Below are 27,995 nucleotides of genomic sequence, written 5' to 3'. Positions count from 1 at the left end.
TTTTTATTTATTACACATATTGATGTCTATTTAAAATCTAGATGTAATGATTACTTAACCAGGGGTTCCCCTTCCCTCTACCGTAGACCATAGAATATTAACCACCTACCATAGACACATTGAGATGGAACATTGATATTTATTCTGAAACTAGCAAAATCATTAATTTGCGATTAATTGTTTGTTTTTACAAATAATATTGTTCAAAGAGAGTATGTAAGACTAAGAGAACTATTTGCTATATAATATTTTATACATGAACCCTATCTATTAGGTGACTAAGTACATAATAATTATGTACTTAGGTACAACACTTAGTATAGAAAAACATGATTTTTGTCTTTTCACGTCCTGATTTTCATAAATCACTAATAAACATAAATTAATTTAGGGCTGATTTTCTATTTGAAGGTATATTAAAAGAGTCTATACGCAGTGTTTTTCTTATAAAGTAAGCGTATTTGACAATGAGGAAATCGACCCTAAAATAAAATAGTCATTTTGTAACCAAATTACATATTATATTGATATTTTTTATCCGCACTCGATTTAACAAGACTATTGCTGAACGTAAATAAAACCCAGTTTGAAAAAAATAAATTTAAAATTTAAAAATATGTTTACTAATAAACGTAAGCTCTGATGGAGGATGTACAGTCAAATATTAAATGATTAAATGGGTCTTGTATGCGATGAAAACTTTTAAGTCTGCCCTTGACAGCGGCTGTTGTAACTCGGTCGAAACGTCTGGTATTAAATGAAGTAAATAGCTATTTAATATTATGTGTACAATCTGCGATAGTTGCTGTTACACAGTGTTTTGTCTTCTTCACTCGTATATGATTTCAAAATTAAATGAAAGTGACACTCTTTTATTTGTAAGACGGTATTTATAAAGTTCATTATTACGACTTCGATTTGATCGACGATATATTTATGAGTCTCGACTTTTTGATAATTTATATTTGATCACTACATATATAAATATTATAAAACGTTCGTGTACAATACGCACAATCTATCTCGACCGGCTTGAAGTTAGCAGCAGTAGTTGAGCAAGTGTCATTTTAATGGAACCAAATGATGACGTTACAGGCGTTACCCGCGCAAATGTTCCTAACTTCAAGCCGGTCTATATAGATTGCGCGTGCTGTTTCTTAGTTAGTAGGTATATCAATGTATAACATTGTTAGGGTATCATAGGGACGGCCGATGAACTGGGGCCAGTTTCATGAACTAGGGCCAGTTTCACGATCAATAAATCTCTGATACAATACTATAATATAACACGACACAAATTAGATTTAGTTGTTGAAAAAATAGACAATGTAGTTTCGTTACGTCATTTTACTAGATTTCAGAACGTACTTGAATATTGCATTTAGTACTTAAAACATTCCGAACGAAAAATACAGTAGTACTCATTACAATGATAGAAACTCGAATGGATTATTGTCCCTAAGCGCAAGAGGTGCCTAAATGTGTCTCGTGATTTTTTTACTAATTGTACTAGTTTTATAGTATTTTTAAATTATTGCATTTATAGTCATTAGGTATTATATTTTTTTAAAACTGTCCCCTTACTTTGCAAGGGTATTCTCTCCAAAGTGGGAAGGATTAGTCCTTGATTCCACCACGCTGACCAAGTGCGGGTTAGGGACTTTTGCATGCTCTTAAATAATGTACTAAACAACTTTTAGGCATGTAAGGTTTCATCACGATGTTTTCCTTTACCGTTAGAGCAAGTGATAGTTATTTTTAACACACATAACTTCGAAAAGTTATTAGTATGTTACCTCGGGTTCGAAATGTCATCCACTTTCATGGAAGGTGCCAACTTATGCCACTCGGATATCAGTTTATGCTTTATTAATAGTTGTAATTTAAATAATTTATATATTGAGTTTAGATGTTAAGTTAGGAATGTCTCTTGTATACTGTTAAAATACTCATACTGTCGTCGTCGTATAAAGCCCTCTCTACACGTTGACTGATGCTGAGACGTGCGCTCGGTTGACGCACGGAATAACTAATATACGAGGAAAGGGCATGTGGGCGTGGCGTGCGTGCCATATGAAGTATGTGTAGCTATATATATTACTAGCTGACCCGGCAAACGTTGTTTTGCCATGTAAATTAAAAAATATATATTGTCACCTAGGGGTATGAAAAATAGATGTTGGCCGATTCTCAGACCTACTTAATATGCTCACAAAATTTCATGAGAATCGGTCAAGCCGTTTCGGAGGAGTATGGCAACGAAAACTGTGACGCGAGAATTTTTTTTCTTAATTTTTTTTTGTGAATCTAAACCATTCTCAGATCCCCTTGAACACACACAAAAAAAATCATCAAAATCGGTCCAGTCGTTTAAGAGAAGTTCAGTGACATACACACTTACAGAAGAATTATATATATAAAGATATACCTACCCCAGTACTAACCCTACAGATGACACCAAAAGCACATAAAGCACAAAGTATTAGTGCAAATACGACTCTAATGTCATTAAAATACGACTGGCCACTTGTAATAGTCGTTTATTCCTTTTCATATTTCAGTTTGCGTTAAATGTCAGCGACTGAGTTAGAACAGCCATCTTCAATGAAATAGTATATCATGCTCTTTCCTCTTGTGTTTGTTATTCCGTGGGTTAGAACGTGTGAAAAATTCATGGATATCCATTTGTGGGTGTTCGCGAACGCACTAGTCGACATGTAAAAGAGCCATAATACGATGTTGTATGTGTTAACTGCACAGCAACGTTGACGTGCACAGGCTCTTCTATGTAATACGTGACCGACGTCAGCGTAGGCGGGCCAGAAGCTTTAAGTTCAGTTAATGTTTGTCATAAAAATAAGACACTATATGATATGTATTTGTAATCGATATTGTTCGAAGAAGAAAAAGAATGTGCCAATCCAGATATGATTGTAGCAAGCCAATGAATCTCTGCTGGTCTGAATGGTCAAACTGTGTCTTACTATTCATTTGTTTGTAATTCATTGATAAAGTGATTTATGCCCTGAGGTACATTTAGCTGTAGTTTATCTATTCAATAGCGTTTAAGCTCATATAAACATGTCAGTTTAAAATTGATAAACGACCGCTAAATGTGCCTCAAAAACCGGGGGTTAGTTGTATGATTTAAGAGCTTGTGATTCTGTATAAAATGTTGTGATAAAAAGTTAGGTATAAGTTCGATGTGATTGGTATTTACTTTTATTTACTTGCACTTCTGCTTTTCTTAAAATATGTATATGACGTCATAGAAGTTAACGTAAAGAACGAAATGTTTCGTAAAAAACAAAAGATGGGAACTTTGTGTATAGACATTTTCGAGGTGTATTTCGAAAACGTGTTTTTATCTAACCAAAATAATGATTATAAAAAAGTATACTTGCTTTTTTATATTATTGCAGATTTTATCTTCTTTTTTGTTTGTTTCTTTTATAACTGAGTATGTACTCTTGTTTATAATAATATTGTCAAGTATAAGGAAAAATGTTATAAACGTAACTTAGTGTGCTAGTGTTTTCATGTTTTGTTACGTATTTTTCTATCTGAGACTGAAATTACGCAAAGGTAAAATGTGGTTGTATATAATACACCTCTGCCTACAACTATGGGGACTGCAGGTGTGATGTTAGAATGTGAAGAATGAAGTGCTCTCACAAAAATATATTCATCATTGTATATTTTTTAATCGTAGGTACACTCCGCGTAGGTACGTTAATACTGTATTTTCGTAGTACTTCAGTACCAATTATACCAAAGCTATTTTAGACTTATCTCGCAAAAATAAAGTTATCGACTCTAAGCGTTGGTTTTTACTTATTTACCAGGCAAATCCTTTAATTTAGTTTTCCTGTGTTTCGGTGTTATCATTCCGTCACCAAATGGGTTTCTGGTTATGGCTAAGAGAAGCACAGGGTTCGATTTCGCTTCTCCGAAATGACATTTTTTTGTTGTTTAGTTGCCAATCCTTCCTTATGTTCGAACTCCTATAAAACGTCTAATAACATAATTAAACTTAACAACTATATTAAAGCTACGGTTATAACAAACTAGTAAAAGTCATCAAAAGCTGTAATTTTAGCAGCTAAGGAAATGTCAATAACAATCGTTCAGAAATATACGTTTTTTACTTGTAGTTTATTAAATATTCTTGCAACACTGACCAGTTAATGTCATGTCGATATTGACATGACTTGACAACGAAACTTCAATCAAGTGCTGAGCAAAGTGATGTCAGATGTGTTATCGTAATTTTTAATAATAGTCTGAATCATTTATTTACATTAAAGTTGGGACTCGTTGACCTACAATGGCGACGTCCAGTGATACATCCGACCGTAATGTGAAGTCTAGACGTCCTGCAGGTAAGACAATCGCAGTCACACCTTAAAATGGCCTTGTATGAAGTTCATGTTATCGATTGGTGAGTGTATATGTTTTCGTTGTAGAATCTGCGTTCAAGCAGCAGCGTCTGCCAGCTTGGCAGCCAATACTTACTGCTGGAACGGTTCTGCCAACGTTCTTCGTGATCGGTATAGCTTTTATTCCAGTCGGAATAGGCTTGCTCTACTTTTCCGATGAGGTATGTTTTCCGTTTCCTGCGTGTTGCCAAATGTCACAGTAATTACTTAATTAATTATGTAGCTAGGTGCTATCACTAGCCAGGTGAATAACTGTACTATTAATGATTGTTCTCTATAACAAAATGATAGTCAAATTTTCTAAGTTATTGTTGCATTAAAGGCTTGTTAATCTCATATTATGTCTCTATCTGCGAGTAAGTACTGCCTTTGTAATTTGTCAAACCTAATTAGAGTGTAATTATTAGGTTAAATATGATACAGTTTTTATTTAAGAAAACTGTCCATCAGTTTCAAGTGTTAAGTTAATTTAATTTTATACGATTAAAGGCACTGAGATTTAATGTAGGGAGCCTAATTTCGCCTGTTTCATAAGAATAGAATATTTATAACAAGGAAAAACAGAAAAAAATTGTAAATACAGTGTCACAACATACAACTTCTTTAAAGAAACTTAAGTTATCAAACATTACAATCATAATACAACAATATTATAGCCTTAACTCATTTGCAAATACTTGTCTAGGTAAAAGAACAAGTGATTAACTACACGGACTGTAAGAAATACAACGATGTGACAAAAGAACACGAGAACATAACATGTGCGGAGTACATTAAGCAGAACTTCATGGAGCCCTGCCAGTGCAGGGAACACTTCAACCTGGGCGAGGACTTCCAGAAAGATGTGTACTTCTATTACGGACTCAGCAACTACTACCAGAATCACCGACGTTATGTTAAATCTAGGTAACGTAAACAATGTTCTTTTTTCTAAAAATATATTTTATTATTTGTTCATCTTGTAAACTTGTTTGAAGATTATACAGGTTTGACATTTTTATGACTAACAACAAGTTCAATGGGGCCTATTCCACTAGTCCTGTTGAGTTGACCCTGGTGGGATAATGCACTATTTTGTACCAGATTTTGTTTCAGTGGTTGTAATCCAATGCAATGCAAAAATCATGGGACTAATGAGACGGACACAAGGGTCAATCTCATTTGGCCCATTGAGTGGTTATGAGACAAAAGATACTTGGTACTTTGTATCACATTGTACATACATTCAGAGTGTATCACATATTTGTATCACAGCGGCACACCGTCATGGGCATGGCGCAGTGCCCCTATTTTTTCGTGCGAGAAATCATGGGACTAGTGTAAGAGATTATACATATGTTACTGAACTGTTTTCGAGTCGTACTGCCTCAGTAACAAATAGATATGAACTGAAACTAGATTACCATCCTAAACAAATATCAACCCTTCCTCTACCTAGTCATCTATTTTCAGCTTAAAATGCAACTATTTATAACACCAGAAAAGTAATAGCTTACGCATACTCTTATAACGCAGATACAATTTTATTTTTGTTTGTTTACCTTCATACGTCTGTATCATACAATGCAAGTTCTAACAAGCCTGTATTCAATTGTACAGGGATGACAGTCAGCTGCTAGGCCGCTTGTCTCTGACTCCGTCGTCGGATTGTGAGCCGTTTGCGTACGCCGATGAGAACGGCAAGTCGAAGCCTGTAGCTCCATGCGGCGCCATCGCTAACTCCTTGTTTAATGGTGAGTTTCTTACCAGATATATAGTAAAAATAAATAATAAGTATTATTAAACTAAATAATAAATAAAGATCTATTAGTTCTTTATTAACTATGCAAGATCAATAATCCATGTTTAAGGCTCGATTTCTACCACGCAGGAAAAAGTACATACACAAGTTACATTACATACATACATAAAATCACGCCTTCTTCCCATAAGGATAGGCAGAGAGTACAATCCTTATTAACTTCCTTTCATTCATCTTCTCATTCACGAAAATGATATTGTTACTCTGAAAAGAAAAGTAAAGTTAAGAATACTATTAAACCTACTTGTTCAAGGACTGATTAAAAACATGTTTTTTCTGCAAACAATATTATTAACTAATTTTATTGTTTTAAAAGTAACCCGCTATTACTTACGTATGTATTTTCCAGACACTCTGACGGTATTCTCTGAGGACCTGAGTCGTAACGTGCCCGTGTACCGCACCGGCATCGCATGGAACTCAGACAAGGAGATCAAGTTCAGGAATCCACCTGGGGACTTGAAGACTGGTATGATTTATTTTATCTACTAATCTTTATAATTGTTCCGTCTGGGAATCGAACCCACGGCCCCCCGATGCAATGGTAGCGGTGTTGCGATCTCAACCAGTGCGCCATGAAGGCAGTAAATTTTGCTTTTATTGCATTAAAAATCAATAGTTCAAATGACTTTGCTAGCCATCAAAGAGCTCATGCCAGGCAATGAACATAGTACATGTATTTTTTATATATTATACTGAAAGTTACTACGTATCCTGTTGTGGTTAATTTTATCAAATATTTTGGATTACACGAGGAAGAATAATGCGTAAAAACAATGGTTATATATTTTTTTTCCTTATTATAAGTTTTTAGTATTATATTTATAAGCATTTTTTTTTCTGTAATTTCAGCATTTGCAAACTTCACTAAGCCTTCGAATTGGCGCGTCAATGTGTGGGAGTTGGACAACAATACTGAAAACAATGGCTTCCAGGTAACGCTTCTGTCTCATTGAAAATTGAGTATTTCACTTGCTACACACATATTTGGGTCGGCACGTTTGATTCAGCAATATTTATCGAACAACAAATCCGACTCGAAGCAAGCTCATAACTTCGAAAAGTCATTGGTTCGAAAAGCCTCGGGTTCGAACCTGCAACCACTTGCGTACCAACTTGGGAGGTACCAACTTATACCACTCAACTGTCACTGTTATTCCGTTTTGGGATAAGGACAAGACAAAGATAAGGGAAGATGTTATAGATATTAACCTACTTCAAAAAGGAGGAAGTTCTCAACTCGACCGTATTTTTGAAACACATGAAATTGTTATAAAAAAAGCCAAATTGTCGTTATAAAGTTGTAAAAATGTTATAATTTTTCTTATGTTGTATTGTCAGAACGAAGATCTGATAGTGTGGATGCGTACGGCAGCTCTCCCAACGTTCCGCAAGTTGTACCGCCGCGTCAACCACGACAATGAGGACGGCTTCCGTATCGGACTCATGCGCGGGAACTACACGCTCATAGTTGATTACAGTAAGTATTACTATTAACTAAGATCCCGCTATACAACAACCTTAACCGAGATGGTTAAAGGATGAGAGAAATTCTTTGCACTGATTTTTTTAGACAACCCATCCACAATAAATATATTTATTGACATATTTTTATTATTATAATCGAGAATGTTACTAGGTATGTCAAATCGCTTTAAATTTTGACTCAGTAAAGCCTGTACATACACATGCAAACTAGTTTTTGTTATAGTCAAAAATACCAAGTAGTTTTGATTTTACAAGCATTCAAAGTTTCCAAAAATATCGAGTCCCGCTAACGGCGCGACGTCATATTACACCGCGCCGCGCGAGCCGCATCTCGCTTAGTATCAAGTCTCTTGCCGTAAATGTAATAGCTTATGCAGTATTTTGTTGTGTTTTCGTCCGCTTATTATATTTATAGTGTAATCATAGTAAATATTATTATTAAGGACTGTGTGAGCCGGGCTTAGCGTAATGTACAATGACGTCACACCGTCAGCGTGCGGTTACAACTTGTTTTTCTTATAAATCGAAAACTAATTGACGTATCAAAGTAATTCTTTCACCAGTATTTTTTTTAACAGAGAATATGGAGCGCTAATAATCAAAATTAGTTAACATTCGCCATTGGTTGGTATATTATGCATTCACTGTTTCGTACCGACAAATGCGTATACGCACACAAACATGCACGTAAAACATAATTATTAATTAACAAGATAGTTTTGATAGTTATCAAACATCGAAGTTGTAACAAAACTTCGGATTTGTAAAATAGTAAACTAACTGTTTATTAACACACACACACACACACACACACGCCTGATACGTAAACTTAAAAAATGTACCAAACAGATATTAAACCAAGTTATTATTACAGACTACCCAGTGCGAGACTTCGACGGTACAAAATCATTCGTGATATCAACGACATCGCTGCTCGGAGGCAAGAATCCGTTCCTCGGCGTCGCCTACGTGGTGGTGGGAACATTGTGCCTGTTGCTCGGCATCGTGCTGCTGGTGATACACGTCAAGTGCTCTAAGAGGTACGGCTGCTGGGCCTTTTAATATATTGGTTTATTAATTTATAGCTTCTGGTGTGACAGTGACGTATTGCCGTTTTGAAAAGGTAGATGTCACTGTTGCTTCAGACGAAATGTTGGTTTCCAGTTTCCACTGCAAAAAGTACAGAGCTGGCTTATTTTTAAAAGACTAAAAATCGTATTTTATTCATTTATTCTTGCCGCTCCATGTAAAATACTGGTATATCAGTTGCATCTATAACCCCCGGTTTCTGAGGTACATTTAACGGTAGTTTATCTATTCAATAGCGTCAAAACTCATACCAAAAAACGCTATTGAATAGATAAACTACCGCTAAATGTACTCGGAAACCGGGAGTAAGTCGACTCCAACCTAAAATAAATTCTAGCCTGTTTGATTTAATTGACACACTGACGCGTGATCATTTGACCTAGTGTAAACTGAGTCATGTTCACGAGTTTAGTATAGCTAGTCTAGTTTTGTCTAACGAAATCAGACAATATTACGTTATGCCGGTCTGTATAATTAGTACATAAGATATCCATACAACTCCAACATAGTGGGAAGAATGGCTGGCCTGCTTTTTGTAGGATGTATGTATACTATAATTGGAAACTTAGTGTTATGTGCTAAATAAGATCATAATGAGCAGTTTTTACCGCGGGCTGAGCTTTGTCACTTTTGCAGTGGAAACCAAGCTTTAAGTATTGCTTAACAAAGTATTGGAGTTGATGATCGAAATTAATACTATGTCTGCTTATAAAAACTAAAATGTTATTATTGTATTTCTTCTTTGTGTTATTGGCTTTAAATGTTATAGTATTTTGTATGGTTTTGTAAATAAATTGCAGTGTATTCAAAATTACTAAATTTAACCCATTACTGTCCCACTGCTGGGCAAGGGTCTTCTCCCGTAATGCAGGAGAGGATCACTGTAAAAAAATTGATGTTTTTTTATATAATAGAATGTTAATAACATTTTAAAAGCTTATTTTTTGGCTAACATTTGTATATTGGCTTAAGTGTTGTGTTTTTTTTAACAAACTAACATACTTATTTGGTTAGCTTAATGCTCCATACTCATACACAGTTTATCTCGATCGAGTCGTGAGTTCTACTCGAAGAGAAGGCTCGATCGAGTTGAATTCTTAACGATATTTGGTAATAATGAACTTTACTTGAGTTCGAGTTAAACCATAGTACAAAACCGTACCTATGTGAGTATGCAGTATAAGATAACAAAACGAGTTACTAAGAGTCAAATACTTATCAACCACCGAAACTACCTTTTATTGACAAGTTAACGAGGACCATATTTCATCAGACGATTTAATTAAAATATGAATATATGTACATTCTGATTTAATTGTGAAATTGTTTACCAACTGTTCTAATATATCAGGAAAAATAGGATGAAAGCAATATAAAACAGTGATTCAGGACGTTTCGGTCACAACTTTGCCATTTTTCGCTTTTCTATTTTGACCCTTAGTACCTATAGAACCCAAGAATATTTGCTTCTATACTATATTTTGAACTACTTACTAACTACTTGACGCATGTTATAACATTAGATTCGCCCACCCTATGCCCCAATCCTACTTCCTCGCCGAAGAGTCCGCTACAAACTCACAAACACACAATAACAACGGGTAAGAGACACTTATCGCCAACACTGATACGTCTCTCAAATTTAAGTAACCGACATTTAAGAAGCGAAGAAACTGGATAAGAAAGTAAGATATTTAAGAGCTACTTAAAATTGAGCGGCGTTTCATTTCGGCCTTAGCTTTTTTCATCTACCCACCTCTAAGCCATGTATTGTCTGTCTTACTAATTAACTTAAAGGTCTGGTTAGTTATACAGTGTTTTGACGGTATATTTTCATTTGTCCCCTCTACGCTGTCCCCTAGGGGGACAACTGGGAATATACCGTTTGTCACTTTCATTTACATACAGTTTCAAAATTGATTGCAAGTGATAAATTACTATCACTAATCAGAGCTCAAACGACGTTTATTGGTGAGTCAGATTCAGTCCAGTGTTTAAAAGCTGAAATTATGTCACATTTTTGTTTTATTATACTCGGTAGATTTGTAAAAGTAGATACTTTCCTTAGAGTCACTGAGCCACAAACACTTTGTTTTATAACTTTGCTGATCAGTGTCGTTATGAACGATTTTAAACTCTCGCCACTTGTACACATAATATTATTATGTAACGGGTCTTAAACGCGATTGAAAACCTCAATTGTTTATCCGACGTTCCGATCGAATCACATCGACCGTGTATTATTATCTTAATCTTATATCCTAAATTTAGTTTTCAATCACTTTTATGACCAGAAACATTATAATATTAACTGTCGTTAATTATATGACTAATTTAGACATTACATAATTTATGTAGATTAGAAGTAGATAGAGTAGAGTTAAAACTAGAGCAATTTAATAATATTATATTAGTTTATACAATATATGAGATGTTGATTATATAGTCCAAGCTTGATAGCTGATAGTTAATTTATCAATTAGGTATGTATTTGTCGCGTGCTTATCAAACATCTAATTGTAAAAAATTTTGTTTATAACAATGAGCAATCATTAATAATCAATAATTAATCATTCTTGATACTTTATCAAAATGTGCATATTTTGACGTCAGAATTAATCAACAATATGGATTCTTTACTCATTTCTATGATTTTCAGAGAACTTTTTTAATGAACCGCTATGGCGTGATACTTCTGTTAGGCTTGCTACACACATATTCAGTTCGACATTAATCGGCCTAGCCGTTCCGAAAAACCGAATATGTGTACATTAATGTTCGGGAAAGAAGCCACTTGACATTGCCACGCCTGAATGTTTAAATCGAATTGTGACGATCGGACTCGAAGGAATTACTCGATCGGCATAAACCGAACAAGTGCAGTAATGGCTTCGAGTCGGTTTTGTTGTTCGATAAATACTGCCAAAACGAACGTGCCGATCCCAATAAGTGTAAAGCAAGCCTCGCCCATCACTAATATCAGTGTTAAACTTTATTAATTCCTTTTTAACATACTTATACAATTTTGTAAATGAAATAGGACTTTTTGCGATACATAAATTTTACTAACAACTTTTCTAAGATTTCAATGTCATTTTCAAATATTTAACATGTACTTCTATCTAATGCAGTCAGTAAAACTATACTGTATACTAAAAAAAACCTCTTTATTATCGTCCTAAGACACCTTGCATCTTATATACCTACTACATAATTAGTGATATTGCAATTTTATATTTCAGCACGACCGAGATGATAAACGTGAACCCCCGCACGCCCTACTCTTAGACACGACGTCACACGTCCTCACATGACGTCACAGTCTACACCACATTGTTATGCCACTGAACCTGAAGTAAAGCCACAACCATTATAACTTGAACCTCGCTCCACGGGTCCCTCGCGCTAGGTGAGAGATCTATTTGTTTGGTCACTCCACTACATAGTACAAATATACCTAATACATAGTCAGTTACAAAAGTCACTGAACACCTTAGTATTTTCAAAATCTGTTTATTTCAGTATCAGTTTCAGTATTCGCCTGATAACAGAATCAAATTCCTAAATTCCAATCTAGCGCATGATTGGAAACTGGTTTAAAGTAAAACTAATTGAATTGTTTGATTTACATTTTTTTATTTTAAAAGCGGAATCCGCTGAAATTAACTATTACAATCTATGTCAAACTATTTTGGAATAATACGCGTACTTCAAAATGTAGGGTTTTGAAAGATTGATTATGTTCAGCAACTTTTGTAGCTGACTGTACAAAAATATGAGTAATAAACCAAAGAACATTGTTTCTTAGAAAATTATCCATTTTTTCTTATTATGAGGAGTTCAATTTCACATGTTTCTTGTTCGTCTTATCAGTGATTTTTGGTAAAAATACATCTACAAGTAAACAAAAAAGGTATGCAACAATCAATTGTTTTCTTACTGTTTAATGTATGGGCTTGCGTAAACTATACTTACTCCTCTACTATGCCAAATATTTAACATTTTGAGAACAATTACTCGTTTTAAAAAAATAGTTTACGCAAGCCGTATATTAATATAATGTCAAAGCAATACAATCAGCAAATTGCACAGGAGCAATTAATAATTTCAAATGATGAGTGTTATCGAACAAAATTTCAAATATTTTAGTTGTAAATTACAAAGTGATGCGGTGAAATCATTTTGCTGTAGAATCGTAGTTAATCGGCATCATTTTCGATTGACCTGGCATAACAATCTTGCCTAAGACGAGTCTAATGTACAGTCTGTTTTTCTATATATCTTATTTAGTAAACAATCATCGAGTATTTTTTTCATAATAATAGCTGCGCTTACGAATTTTCCTTTTTTACAATTTTACAAAAACTAGAAGTTGAATTGGTTAAGCCGTTTTGCGCTTAGACGGAAACATTTGGCGATTTTTTTTTATGTATAAGAAGATTACAAGGTTTATATAAAAATATTTCAGAACACGTTTGTTTGTGTGAACCAAACATACGTATTGACACACACACGGTCCAGAATGTTGTACTTTGTATCTGTTGTTTGTATGTTTATAAAAGTCTTTCGAAATCGTTCTCACAAGATTAGTTCGTATGGCAGAAATTGTCTCGTAGATGGATTCGTATCACGGATCGTGAGATACAGCCTGCTGACAGACAGACAACGAAGTCTCAGTAATATGGTCCCGTTTTTACCCCTTGAGTACGGAACCCTTAAAATGAGCCTATTTTTTTATTAATGTTTGTTTGAGTAAAGGTACGCGGGGATTGTTTTTTAAATGAGATATGTAAAAATAACAGACTTTAGATTGTGGTAGAAATTATAATTTTGTGATAAACTATTTATATTTCTTTACGTTTATGTTATTTGAATAACTAAATTTATGTTGTTGTAGTAGGTTTAATGTTTTATATAAAATACCTTTTAATTGTTAGGATTCTCTTCTCGTTTTTCTATTATTTGGGACTGATTTTTCCATCTTTATGACTTAATTTGAGAAATAATTTGTGAGAGATTTTTTTATTCTTTATTCATTTCTTAGTTAGTATAACGATGGAAAAATCAACCTTTAAAGGATATCTTAAGTTAGACCGAGTCGAAGTTGGCAGATTAGAAAGAAAGTTTTTACCCGCATTTCGAAATTATTTATGTATCTTATACCACGATTCGTCGAGATTTCACTATACAAAGAACTTATTTTGGAACAGTTTTTTTTATTTAGTCCTTGATTTAATGTTTATAAGTATACTAGCTATCGAGATATTTTTGTTAATTTGGGTATTTCTTAAGTTGTACTCTTTGACCCGCGACTATCAACAAACACGGTGTAACTTAAGATATAATTTCACCACGCCGTCTATTAATGTATTAACGATAAATATTACTAATCACTATTACAATAATATGATTAACATAAAAATCGCTGAATCTTTATAGATAACCTATCAGACCAATAATTAATTAACTTATCTACTTTTTGACACTTCAATTTCAATTAAAATATGTTTTTTTTTCACTACAACGATTCTAGGATCGTAAATATAGCAAATTTTGTGATTAACAAGTAATTACACAACCGATCTCGTTTTACTTATAAAATGTTAGAACTACCTTTTTATAAATCCACATTACTGAAATGATTACGGCTAATATAAGTTATTGTTCCAAATATTCGAAAATAACTGTATCTACTAAATACATCTAAAACAATTAATTGATTAATTAATTGTATCTGTAAACATTGGAAACAAAATCATATTTTTATTTACCAAAATGTTTAAAAGTTTTTACAGTCGCAGTCGCTTTCATAAGCGTTTAGTATACGTTCAATAAACGTATACTTACGTGCACGTTATAAAGAGATTCTGACAGCGCTGTAATATACATACATTTACGAAGGGTGCTGGGGGTGGCAAATTTAAACAAGATCAAATATCAACTGGATAGGTTTTCTGCATAAAATACCTCTACTTAGAATAACAAAACATTTTAGTTTGCTTTATGATTGACTGCACCACTAGCGAAGAAAAGAATGGTCACCCCTGGTGTACGCCAATCAAAGAATTCTTTCGTTACCATTATAAACTCCGGCCTATATTAACGGCCAATATTTTCTTAAATTTTCCTCAAATCTTTAAGTTTAAAACATAAGACCAACAACCATATATGGTCATTTTAATTATTAATAAAGAAATTAAGGTAGTATTAATTGTTAAATTAGTGTTATTTACTCAAGTGCCTTTGTACCAAGTAATTAGAGCTCTTATATCACTCTTGCTGTCTCACTAAAGTATTATAAATGCTATATTATATTGACGATTTTTTTAACCCATTACTGTCCCACTGCTGGGCAAGGGTCTCCTCTCGAACGAGGGAGGGGTTAAGCCTTGAGTCCACCACGCCGGCCTAGTGTGGGTTTGGGAACTTATTGCTTATATTTATTATTATATACTACACTTTATAAATATAAAATTCTGGTTTAGTTATGACCGCAATTACTTCTAAAGAAAATAAAATGTATGATAGTTTGTTTTCGTTGGTCCTTTGCGCAAATGCTACGTGAGAATAAAAGCCAGAGAAGAAAAAGTAAAATAAGGTTTAGGTCTTACGGATAGATGGTGGATAGCTAAACCGTTACTGTCATCATTGTGTAAGAATAACTGGTGGAACCAGTAGTAAGTCTAAAAATCATCAGAGGACTTTAAAGTCTTTAGAACACTTTGGTCAACAAGAAGGGAGGAAGGAAGAACAAACCTATAGGGGCATAATAATTAATATTAATATTCCCGTCCATGGGACAAGGAAACAAAAACGGACACTCACGGGACGTGCCTTAAAATGTTCGTAATTAAATTGAAGCGCCCTCTGGTGACCAAAGTAAGACTTAGACTGTACTAATCTACTGAAATAAAAACGTGTGAGATATGAATCATGCAGTTAAATTGACATATGACGGGTTAATTATATATGCATTGATACGTACCGTTTGCGTAAATGATAAAGTTTTACGTAATTCTAAACTATTCCACTAAATAAAGTTTTGTTCCATATTAAACAAAGTGTAGAAAATTATTAGTATTGTTTCTTTTTATTACGTATAATAAATTATAATCGGCTATTCTGTATTAAAATCGTCACTATTTTAAATTAAAGAGTATTCTTGCTTATTTTTATTCTAAATTGTAGGTACTTAACATTTAATTAATATTTCTTATACATAGAACTTATGACAAGAATTCCTGAAAATTTCAGTCTATGTTTTATATTACGACAAAGTGCAATAGTTATGTTTAAAATACCTGTTTTATAAATGGACATTATATCTTCTATAAAAACCTTTTTCGTCATAAATTTATCTATTTATTTTTCCTACTTACCTCTTAAAATATTTTTTAACAAAAAACCGTTCTTATTGCATTTATTACAAATCTAACATTTAATTAAAATTGGCTTGTATTTTATTTATAAGTATAAAGCACGATATTAAACTGTGAACACTAAATATCTAATTATTGTACTTAGTTTAAATAAATGTTTTGAAAATAATGCGAGTTTTTTTATACTATACATAATAACCCCTTGGTTAGCTGAACCATACCCTGATTAATTACAGATATACATTCATAAATCGCCTTTCACCCATAGGGGTAGGCAGAGACCATTACCTTACGAACTTCCTTTGCCTTATTCACATCCATGCATCTTGTCATACAGGACCGCCCCGGTTGAGTACTACGCACCTGACCTTTTGCAGGATGTTATTATAAGTCTTCTTTGAAACTTAACCAAGAGTATTGAAGCGAACAGGCAAATAATATGAACGAAGAGTTGGCCTTTTATTTATCTAGGGGGGAAGTAGGGACATATCGGAATTTCCCGCCGGCAAGGCGTTCCAGCTTTACTTGGGAATACGGATTAAAAACCTAACGGTTTTCCTTCAACTGTCATCATATGGTCGCCATCACGTGGTACCTCCAATCAGATACTCCACATCACGAAGAGCTGGCCTGCCCTTGACAGTATTCTAATATTTAAAAGTCTAGGTAATATTTAGGCATGTCATTTGAAAGGTTTAGTGTTATCAGCTAAAATCCACGTGCTAAGCGTCAATATTGGCGTGCAATATAAATTAATCATGATAACACTGCCGGTGCTGATTGTAGTCCAAGTGGACAATAGCACGATTGTATACAGTCGATACTTTCGAGTATCGAGAGCTTGACATTTAAAATGTACTGCCAAAATAGTTTCTACGACGCCCGCTAGAGGCGCTGAACAGATTGTCATACAAAATTTGTCGACAGCTAGCCGGTTGTCGGTAGTCGATAGGAGAGAATCGTAGTACAATCAGGCATGTTTTCAAAGTGCATTAATTGATATCAAATATGTGTGATGATCTTTTAGTTTCTAAAGTTAAACGTAAATTGCAAATGTTAACTGTCATGCCTAATCATGCTCATAATGAATTCATGTTGTAGAGTGTAGGTGATCAAATTGTAAACGTTTTTTGTTTTGTTAATTGCTTAAACTCAAATGTAATTCTATGATTATAAGTTTAGTATGACATTGTCCAATTTTATTCCGACGAGTCAGGGAGGGTCTGAAGCGCGATTCTCTACAATCGGCACTTTCGATTATCGAAAGTTTGACATTTGCTAAAATAGTTCCTGCGACGCCCGTCAGAGGCGCTGATCAGATTTTCATATACAATTTCTCAATGTCTAGCCGGTTGTCGGTAGTCGATAGTAGTAGAGAATCTAGCTACAGAGCTTTGAGTTTTCTTCTCAAACTTGCAAAAGCCAATGACGCATTTATTTTAAATTGCAGATTTTAAAAAATTAAACTAATAATAAAAGTCACGAAACAATTGCTCTCTTTATCACCAACTGCGATTTAATAGCTCTTCGCTAATTTGAATAACATAAAACGTTAATTCATTGAAGGTTTTCTTTAATTAAGATAGTATTGTTCTACGTAAAGAGCACGCAATATTACGATCTACTTATTAGTTCACCACTTGGTTAATCACAACAGAACTGCACTTATATTCGTGAGCAAAGTACCATAACAGCTTAAGATTTTATCTGAGAATATTTTAATTTTTGTGATCGTGATTTGTTAATTAATGTTGCAATAATAGTATTTGATGAAAACATACAACTCGATCGCAAATCGACGCGGAAGCCATTAATCTGAAAGGCTGACAGTAATAATCTTTTTATCAATAAATTATACTGGTATTATTTGATATGCAAATTTGTATGTGTCGCGGTTGATTGTGGTCGAGTGTTGAAGTGACCACGGTGACAAGATGTTGGTGTGGTGGCTGGCTGTGACGGTGAGCGCGGTCCTAGCACAGGACTCGGGGCTGTTCGAACTGAACGTAGTGCACTACAATGACTTTCATGCACAGTGAGTATTTTTTTATTTATTTTCATGACGGGATTCTGCAATGGCTTTTTGTTTTCTGAACAGTTTGATCTCAAGATACCCTCCATGTTTATATTTGCAATCCATTTAAAAACGACGACGCGACAGTTGCGCTCCCCAAGGACCGCTGCCCCTTTAGTACCATGAGAGATCAGTGAGTGCCGCGGTGCCAAGCACGAAATAAGATGGTGATTGATTATTTTGATTCAATTCTGAGTAACATATAATGAACGTTTAATATAAAAAAAGAATACGTAACTAAAAAGAAATCATTCATATAGTTCTCTAATTAGATAGATACCTACGCGAGTACGGTGCCAAAATCCTGTTAAAACTGTATGCATTACTGTTTGTGGAGAAAATCTTTCAAGAACCATCAAATTATTACACTTATTTCAGTTTTTTTTAATCTAATATCACTAACTCCCATGACAACAAGACTGTACCAAGGGGGTACGTTTTAATCCACTGTAATAGGTACTTTAATGGTTTATAGCACTGATTAGATTAGTTACAGATTATCCTAGATAAGTGAACACAACGCGACGATAAATTAGTATCAAACACTTTTTACATCTACTTAATTTCCTAGTTAATCGAAATATTGACTATCGAATAGGCTAAATATATAATACTAAAAAGTGACTGACTAACCCCCGGTTTCTGAGTACACTTAGCAGAAGTTTATCTATCGATAGCGTTTTTTTTTTGTATGAGTTTTAACGCTATTGAATAGATAAACTTCCGCTAAGTGTACTCAGAAACCGGGGGATAGTGATTTATCAACGCACAGCCCAAACCACTAGAAGGATCGGGCTGTATATATTATTTAGGCATCCGCTAAGAAGAGATTTTGATCAATTCTACCCCCAAGGGGATAAAAGTTTGTATGAAAATTTTGCCCTAAGTCACAAACGCGGACGAAGTCTATCGGGGTATCAGTTAGATATTTTTTTTGCTAGCTGGGTAGGTAGCTAGTTTATAAATAAAAATTATATTGTATTTCCTTCTGTCTAGTTTCGACGAAGTAAGTCCACAAGGCACAGTATGTAACCCGTCCGAGGCGGCGTGTATCGGGGGCTTCGCTCGCCTGTACACGGCGATCCAGCAGGCTTACGAGGCGGAACCCGACTCCTTGCTGCTCAACGGAGGAGACACGTTCCAAGGCACGATCTGGTACAACTTCCTGCGGTGGAACGTCAGCCAGCATTTTATGAATCTACTGCCTCATGATGCTCATGTTAGTAACTATTGATTTTTATGTTTATGTGATTATACCTTACATGTGCAAGTCTAATAGAAACGACGTAGACGTTAAGTCATTGCATCCGCGCGTCAAAGTGAATGAAATCCCCAATGTCCCGTTTAGGCGATTATTTAACTTCCATGCTGAGGATGTATAAATTGCTGTACAAAATGTACAGAGAGAACGAGATACAGACGTAGATAATTCGTTAACAGATACTAGGCCAGATACTCACTTCATCTATTGTATTTTTGGGGTTTGATGGTGATATGTTGTTTTAAGAAAGTTTCTACAAATAACTGCGGTCGGAGAGCTCTCGATCAATGAATCCTGAAGTCTTGCTTTCAAATCTATATTTGCTCTAACTTACCCGATGACTGGCTATTCGGCCCTTAGGAACACTTCTTTGCCAAATGTCTCATTGCGTTAATTCCCATAATACATTAAATATCTTAAGTCGATACTTTAAGGATTATAATTATTATATTAATCTTTAATAACTTTGCATTGATGATATCGCTCGTAAATTAAGTACTGATTAAAGATAAAAACATGGCATTGTGCTGTATGCACTAAGTAAAAGGTATCAATACGCAAATAAAAAAACTGCGTGTGAAATTGAAACGCTGACGTTTTACTACAGTGGTTACTTGCACCGGGAGGTCGTAAGTTCGATTCACACGCGGACTGAGTACTTACCTACTTGTCGAAGTTGTTGAATGCCCAATTGAGTTTGTTGCACCTTGTGTCCGTTGTTTGAGCAGTTTCACCGATTAAGTAATCTATTCCATCCGATAGTTTAGCTCGAGTAGGTATGAAAAACATTGTAAAATTCCATTAGGTCAGCAGGCAAATAACTGAAATTTAGAGTAAACTTTATTAAAGGATTTTTCTTATATATACTAGAATACGGGTAAAATATGAGGCGTTTGGGTTAATTCCCGTATTCTATTATATAATAAACATGCAACATAAAAGTTTAGCAGTTAGAATTTGTTTAATTAACTTTACAATATCTTTATCACCTGACATTATTAATGTACCTACTTATGTAATATGTATAACTGTGGTCGCACAGGTGCTTGGAAACCACGAGTTCGACCACGGTGTGGAAGGCCTGGTGCCGTACCTCGAGCGACTGAACTCCCCCATGCTGGGCGCCAACGTGAACACCACCTTCGAGCCCACCATGACGCCTTACATGAAAAACCATGTGATCGTCGAACGACATGGCAGGAGAATTGGTATCATTGGAGTTTTGCTGCAGCAGGTAAATTGTATTTGATGACTATATTCTTAATTTAAGAAATATGTAAGTATATTGTTAGTAGATATGCTGCTTTTGTTGTTTCGAGCGGTAAATGTGACGAGGTTTTAGGTTCGATTCCCAAGTCGAAAAAAGTAGTACTAATTGCGTTTTTACGTTCTTGGGGGAATGTTCTCAACGAATAACTAGTTTTTAAATTTGATATTTCACAGTGCATATGCAATGAGTGGGCGGTCCACCAACATTACAAAAACAAAACTTTGACGTGCTTTATTTGTGTAGTTCTACCTTCTTTAAGCAACCGTATTTAAATTCAAATTAAGTTTTTTTCAAAAAATATCGAAGTTGTAGTTAAAATGTTAGGTCGATATTTTTTAAAGATTTCAATTAGAATTAATTATTTCAATTTATTTTTTAGTTTTCAGCGCCGATCGGTCGTGTGATAATGGAGGATGAGTTGACAGCGGTGAACAGAGAGGCAGCCATCTTGACGGAGCAGGGAGTTGACATCATCATTGTCCTGTCTCATATTGGATACAGCAGTGATTTGTTAGTATCGTTACTTTTAATTTACTTTTATCGAAAAGTGTGGTCAACCTAGTATCAATTAGAACTAATGGTTACTAGTTCGGTGTGCGCAACTTTGTGACCACTTAAAACTAAGCGCCAAGATAGTCGTATCATTAAAATAATAGCTTTTAGGGGTTGCGCAAAAAGTTGGTAATCAAAAATAGTTCCTATCAGCGCCTTAAACGGGCGCCATAGGAACTATTTTTATAGTTTTGTGTAAAACTCTCAATGCTTGATAATTTAGTTTATACAGAATCGCGCTACGGTTGTTGTCAATTAAGATAATAGTAGTTAAGTCACGCCAAAGGTCTTTGGTTGGCTTGAACAACTTTGACACTAGATAGACCACTATATGATAAATCAACGAAACTAATAAACTTACACAATAAAATGTCTTTAGGGCGCTGGCAGCCCGCGTGTCCCCAACAGTGGACATCATCGTGGGCGGTCACTCTCACTCGCTGCTGTACAACGGAGAGACGCCTAACGGAGACACTGCTCTCGGAGAGTACCCTACTGTCGTCGAACGGACGGACGGACACAGGGTAAATATTCTATAACTATTGTTATATTTAACAAGGTAAAACGTTAATACTGTAACGAACTCAACAACAAACTTAAATATAATGATACGATACAGCGTCTAGTAGCTAAACACAAAAAAAATGGTTCGTTATTCGGTCCGAATACGGGTAGGTATAAAGTCAAGAAATATAGACGTTTTTGCTACGAAAATTTCAGTAGTTGTTAATACAGATGTTAAGATCATAAGTATCTTCATCTTCTGCAATGAGCACATACATATATCAGTAAAATTAAATGATAATAAGTTATGCCTGTGTTTAGATCCCTGTGGTGCAAGCGTCGTGTTACACGCGGTATCTGGGCAACATCAAGTTCTTCATAGACGATGCGGGTAAAGTGCAGCGCTGGGAAGGACTGCCCGTCTTCTTGGGCACCTCCATCGTACAAGGTAACTTATGATCATATCTATAAACATACTAGGGTTGTTCCGGATGCCGATTTTTAGAAATCCGCGGAGGTCCGAATTGAAGCGAATGTTCCGAGGATGTGGAATATTGTATTGAACCATGCTCATGTTTAGTGAAATTTGTAAGGATTGTACCAAGTTACGAGCTTTGGTCTCTTTGGTGCGATGTTTACGTACCTACACAGTAAACGGTGAAATGTGGAGTTTTTGGACAATGATCGTTCATTGTCAAGAAACTCCACATTTCACAGCGTAGTCGCTGCTGTCTATAAGGACCTATAGCAGGCGTGAATTAAAAATATGGTATTTCCAGATCCCAAAATGTTGGAAATGTTGGAGCCATGGCGTGAGGAGGTGGACGCCATCGGCAAGGAGGTGCTGGGAGTGTCTCGAGTCACTCTCAACCGCTCGTGGTGCTCGCGTGGAGAGTGCAACCTCGGCAGCTGGGCCTGCGACGGATTCTTAGAAGAAGTAAGTACCTACGTAATATTGAATATTCATTTATTCATAACAGTTCTTTTTAGGGCCAATGTTCCTATGTTGTAAATTGTTGGTAAGTTTATCTTTAGCTTATCTTTGACGATTCTTTGAATAAAATGATCTGAAGTTCGATTAATCAGCCTTAAACGCTAGAATACGCGAAAGGCTTCATAGCGTGTTCACTTATTACTTACATACTTTTCTTTTCCAATAAAAAATCGCCATGACCCTAAAAAAAAATAGTATATGCCGTACAATATTTCTAATAGGTTGTTATTAATTCACAGTTGATGTTAATGCACAACGGTAGTTCAGCGGGCTGGAGTGACGTGCACGTGTGTCTCATCAACACCGGAGGACTCCGAGTGCAGATCAACCCGGGAGGTTTGTCACAAATTATCCTTATTTCACCGTCAATAGTAACAAAATATATTTTTTCATCTTTTGTTAGTATTTTTAGACATAGTGTCATAGAATTGCGTATTAAACAATCGATTTATAAAATGAATTGAAATCACTACATCCGTTCGGGAATTATGATGCCACAGACAGACAGACGTCAAACTTATAACACCACTCTTTTTGCGTCTGGCGTTAAAATGGAATATAACTTACGTCTTATGGAAGTCCTTGTCCGTTCCATTTTTATAATTAACATGTTAATAATTAAAATTTGTTTTTTCAGAGGTGACAACAGAAGGTCTGTTGATGGCGATGCCGTTCGAGAACTACGTGCAAGTGTACGACCTGAAGGGCCAGTACTTGCAGGAGGCGCTGGAGTTCTCCGTCGGCGTGTCCTGGACTGACACCTTCTCCAGTGGACGTATGCTGCAGATTGGCGGTGAGATAATTAACTAAATGTTGATCTAATAGTGATTATTTTACGAAAATAGATATACGAATATAGATAGTTTCTGAAATTATATTGCTGTAACTGGTTACTAATCGCAACAAAGTTTTGAATAATTCCGTTAGATTATTTCTTTTCACTGAAACATCAATTAATTTAATGCGATATGTTCGCATTGTTCACAATCCATTACGTGCTCTTAAACAACCGTCAGAAATTTAAAAGCTCTCACATTGTGTTTTATACCTCAAATTTAGATGTAAACGTTTGGAAAAGCTTGTTAAGACACTAATACCTCAGTGAACATAATCTTAATTGCGTAAACATATTATGTTTATCAGGTATGCGCAACGTATACAACGCATCAATGCCGGTGGGTTCCCGCGTGTCGGCGTCCATACGCTGCGTGGAGTGCGACGTGCCGCGCTACTTGCCGCTCGACCTCGACAAGACCTACAGGATCGTGTCGCAGAGCTACATCGGGGACGGCGGCGGTGGCTACTCGGTAAATTTGTGAACATTTTTGTTTCAAATTATTGCTTTCATAGTTTAGGAACACAGTTTCTTGAATCAAATACTAGCCAATGCCAAATGCTTGACTACAAGAACCGCCCACGAATTAAATATTTATGCATCTGAGCCTCCACTAATCTATTATCATAGTATCACAAAGATTTTTGGTAGATTCTCTAAACACATGTTACATTAATAATATAGTCTATTAAAAATCCCATGTTAATCCTTGTTTAAAGTTGTAAAATGATAATGGAAAAATAGAGCTAAGTCAATTAGCGTCTCTGGTTAATTGCTATAGCCTATATACTATACTATAGCCGTTCTATAAACTATTTCTTATGTCGTTATATTATTTGTCAGATGTTATCGGAGCACAGAACGAACGTACAGAGCCTGGAGGTGGACTACGTGATGCTACAGCGATACATGCGCCGGCAACAAGTAGTCGTCAAAGACCTCGACGGAAGAATACAGATCGTCTACTGATTATCACTCAAACATATTTATACATAATCTTATGATATTTATTTTATTTTTTATAATAAAACAACTTAAATAATGTTTTTATGTCTTATTTTTTCAATGTGTGTCCGTTAGAATACGATGTAGATAAGTTTGTAATTGATGTATGTTGGTTACTCATACGAACTACTGGACAGATTTTAATGATTTTTGGTACACCAATAGCATAAGACCTGGATTGATACATACTACTTACCTCGGGAATCGTTTCACGCGGAAAAAATCGCGGGCAAAAGATAGTTTAACTATAAAACACTAACTGATGAACTGTAGCAATGAAAACAATACAAAGAACTTTTACACATAATATCAAAAATCAACGTATGATATAGAAAAAATGTGCAGATATTAATATTATATGATAAATATAAGTGCGTAGACTTCAGGAGGCCCTTGCCCATAAGTGGGACATTAATGGGTTATTTTATGATAAGTATTTGATAAAGTAAAAATACAGCAGTGATAGCCGAGTGGTATAAGTTGTCACCTCCCACGCAAGTGGTTGCAGGTTCGAACCCAAGGCAACACACCAATGACTTTTCGGAGTTATGTGTGTATTAGAAATAATTATCACATGCTCCAACGGTGAAGGAAAACATCGTGAGGAAACCTTGCATGCCTAAAAAATTTGTTTAATACATTTATTGAGGGCATGCAAAGTCCCCAACCCGCACTTGGCCAGCGTGGTGGACTCAAGGCCTAACCCCTCCCTCATTACGGGAGGAGACCCTTGCCCAGCAGTGGGACAGTAATGGGTTAAATTTATTTATTATTTATTTATTTGATAAAACGAGGTAAATAACAACACCTGAATATTTCATAGCATCTATTTAATAATCCGCCATCAAACAATTTCAATAATGATTGCGTTGTCTTTCATATACTACAGTCGAGTCAGTAACTACATTCATATTTCAGTGTTACACACTAACAATAGCGAAGCGACAATTAAGTACACATATTTACAATTATTTTCCATTTTTTTCGTGTTATTACATATTTATTTACAAAATAGATAATTACTATCTAAAAACTTAATAATAACACCCTCAGATTTAAATACTTATTAGTATCTAGGTTATTTTACTAGTGCTGTACAGTATAATTAGAGATGTGACCAAGTTGATAATCGTTATAATTTATTAATTATATTTTAAGGAATTATACTAGGAACTCCCTGTGAATACCGTAAATAAGATTCTACTTTAGAGTTATATATGAGTTTGTGACATGGGAATTGTAAACCCGGTTGGTAAATATTGTTCTAATAATAGTTAGTTACCGTTCTCTTGGGTTACAAGCTATACATTAGTATACATACGTAGAATAATTAGAATATATCGAGAACGTTCTCATTTTAGGCTATTTGTCTTAATATCCCTAGCAAGAATAAAAATGTCACGATTTAGCAGAATTCTCCCACTTTTCAGGGATTCAATGTGCATTTATTAGGCATAGGTCATCTCACGAAATGCTAGCGGTTGTAGGCTTTTACAAATAACCAATAGTGTTGCCACTCGTTTGAAAATGGTCAAAATTCCGATCGAATTTTTAACAATCACTGATTATGTTCGCTGTACCTTGCATCTTTATAATATCTTTTATATCTGGCATAACTTTTAAGCTCTTGTGTTCTTGCCTTGACTTGGAATAGTTTATACGCATCGTACATATTTAAAGTGACGTGCTGACGTTTAGGTAACAAATAATAGGGATGTAGACACTTGCCATTACTCCACGAAGAGAAATTAAGAACTAGTCAACACATTAGAAGAATCATAATAGTATATAGTGGAAACAGAAAAAAGCGGTTAAAAGAGAAACCGGTAAATATCAGAGATCGTTTTGTATAGACGACGAAAAATGTCTACATCCCTATTAGCTATATTGGCCATACTTTTAAATCAGGGGTTCCCAACCTTTTGTTAGTCATAGACCACTTTCATACTATTCTTGTTAGCATGGACCACTATGTAAGTATATAAAGAAAAAAGTGTAATAATCATGCTGAAAATTTAAAATTTTAGAACTATTCACGGACCATAATTTAACTTTCGCGGTTGGGAACCATTGTTTTAAATATATCAATATTATGTTGAAGGTGATAAGTCAAAATCCTTGTGTTTATAGTGTAGTGGTGTATCAACACTGAGGTAGGGTGACCTTGGGCACGGCGATGACGGGGCGGTCCTGCTTGAAGGCCTCCATGTCCTTGATGAAGTCGGCGCTGTTCTCCACGTTGTCGCCCACCGGCTCGCTCGCGTCCAGGTACGTCAGGGTGTAGTGCTTCGGCTGGTCGGACGCCGCTGTGCCGTTCTTGCTCGCTTTGTGGCCCATCACCTGGGAACACGAAGATTTAATTAATTATTTATAAGTATTGACCCCATTCATTTGTGACCACAGAAAAACTACAATTAATCTTTGAAAAACGCAGCAATCTCTCGAAAAACGCAGCGTCTCTGAGGTTTCAACTTTTAAGAATTTAATAAAAAGTTAAGCGATTTCGCAACGAATGCGTAGCGGACCAACAGGGACTTTAGCATTTTTAATATTATTAATAGGAATAAACAATTATTTTCGGTTAATACAATATTTGCTGCGTGTAGGGAGTATCGAACCCAGGAACTTCGCGCACATAGAAGCGACGTTGTGAGACTAAAAAAACCTTATCATTTCATTACCTAGCACTATACTAAACTAAGACGTACCTGTACAGATAACTTCCTGAAGTGTGACTTGTTGCCGGTGGAGAAGTGGTTGTCGACCCAGCTCTTGATGTCTGACAGCTTGACCTTCTCGATGGCCTCGGCCTCCAGGAACAGACGGTGGAACTGGTACTCGCGGCTCACGATCTCACGCCAGTTGCGCTCAACCTGATGCCGAAAGTACACTTGTATCAATTTAAATAGTTATTTTCAAGGGCGAATGTTAAGTTTCCTGATCTTATATGTATCTATACAAATATTATAAAGCTGAAGAGTTTGTTTGTTTGTTTGAACGCGCTAATCTCAGGATAAACTGGCCCGATTTGAAAAATTCAGTGTTAGATAGTCCATTTATCGAGGAAGACTATAGGCTATATAACATCACGTTAGGGCCATTAGGAGCGGAGCAGCAACGAAAAATGTTACAAAAACGGGGAAAATTATGACCCATTCTCTCTTAGGTGGCGCAAGTGAAGTTGCGCGGGTCAGCTAGTTAATGATAATTTTAGTGTGATTTATCATGGTGATTATTTAACGTTGACTTTCTGTTTTACTTTACAGTCCACCAGTGTCAAAGTAGATCACATTACAGGCTTTTG

The 27,995-nt window shown here is 35.4% G+C and overlaps 3 protein-coding genes across 3 annotated transcripts in view; 2 read left to right on the top strand and 1 right to left on the bottom strand.

Moving 5' to 3' along the window:
• The first annotated feature begins 4,204 nt into the window (after positions 1 to 4,204).
• Cdc50 (cell cycle control protein 50A) lies at positions 4,205 to 16,359 on the top strand. Its single transcript, XM_076127427.1, has 9 exons — positions 4,205 to 4,382; positions 4,467 to 4,600; positions 5,125 to 5,345; positions 6,039 to 6,172; positions 6,590 to 6,709; positions 7,093 to 7,175; positions 7,582 to 7,720; positions 8,603 to 8,768; positions 12,060 to 16,359. The coding sequence occupies exons 1-9, from the start codon at positions 4,328 to 4,330 to the stop codon at positions 12,103 to 12,105; spliced, it is 1,098 nt and encodes a 365-aa protein (XP_075983542.1). The 5' UTR covers positions 4,205 to 4,327; the 3' UTR covers positions 12,106 to 16,359.
• Positions 16,360 to 17,832: 1,473 nt separating this feature from the next.
• LOC142981777 (apyrase-like) lies at positions 17,833 to 24,732 on the top strand. Its single transcript, XM_076127882.1, has 11 exons — positions 17,833 to 18,231; positions 19,267 to 19,489; positions 20,574 to 20,765; positions 21,181 to 21,311; positions 21,733 to 21,877; positions 22,179 to 22,305; positions 22,637 to 22,794; positions 23,091 to 23,187; positions 23,489 to 23,644; positions 23,995 to 24,158; positions 24,530 to 24,732. The coding sequence occupies exons 1-11, from the start codon at positions 18,131 to 18,133 to the stop codon at positions 24,653 to 24,655; spliced, it is 1,620 nt and encodes a 539-aa protein (XP_075983997.1). The 5' UTR covers positions 17,833 to 18,130; the 3' UTR covers positions 24,656 to 24,732.
• Positions 24,733 to 25,504: 772 nt separating this feature from the next.
• LOC142981379 (nardilysin-like) overlaps positions 25,505 to 27,995 on the bottom strand; it is a 39,664-nt gene continuing 37,173 nt past the window's right edge. Inside the window, exons 22-23 of the mRNA XM_076127266.1 lie at positions 27,400 to 27,564; positions 25,505 to 27,031 (exon numbers count right to left, since the gene is read on the bottom strand). Coding sequence (XP_075983381.1) covers positions 26,834 to 27,031; positions 27,400 to 27,564 — 363 coding nt within the window. The 3' untranslated portion in view covers positions 25,505 to 26,833. The remainder of the gene's footprint in view (positions 27,032 to 27,399; positions 27,565 to 27,995) is intronic.

The sequence above is a fragment of the Anticarsia gemmatalis genome, chromosome 20, assembly GCF_050436995.1.
Source record: "Anticarsia gemmatalis isolate Benzon Research Colony breed Stoneville strain chromosome 20, ilAntGemm2 primary, whole genome shotgun sequence".
NCBI classification, from domain to species: domain Eukaryota; kingdom Metazoa; phylum Arthropoda; class Insecta; order Lepidoptera; family Erebidae; genus Anticarsia; species Anticarsia gemmatalis.
The sequence above is the reverse complement of the archived record's forward strand: the minus strand, read 5'-3'. Positions and strand labels throughout refer to the sequence as shown.

Excerpts from the sequence above, each read along its gene's own strand:
- Cdc50 (XM_076127427.1), top strand. The coding sequence starts at position 4,328 with ATGGCGACGTCCAGTGATACATCCGACCGTAATGTGAAGTCTAGACGT. Across the intron at positions 4,383-4,466 it reads GAAGTCTAGACGTCCTGCAG|AATCTGCGTTCAAGCAGCAG; the intron begins GTAAGACAATCG and ends TTTTCGTTGTAG. Across the intron at positions 7,721-8,602 it reads CACGCTCATAGTTGATTACA|ACTACCCAGTGCGAGACTTC; the intron begins GTAAGTATTACT and ends TTATTATTACAG.
- LOC142981777 (XM_076127882.1), top strand. The coding sequence starts at position 18,131 with ATGTTGGTGTGGTGGCTGGCTGTGACGGTGAGCGCGGTCCTAGCACAG. Across the intron at positions 19,490-20,573 it reads TACTGCCTCATGATGCTCAT|GTGCTTGGAAACCACGAGTT; the intron begins GTTAGTAACTAT and ends GTGGTCGCACAG. Across the intron at positions 23,645-23,994 it reads ACGTATGCTGCAGATTGGCG|GTATGCGCAACGTATACAAC; the intron begins GTGAGATAATTA and ends TATGTTTATCAG.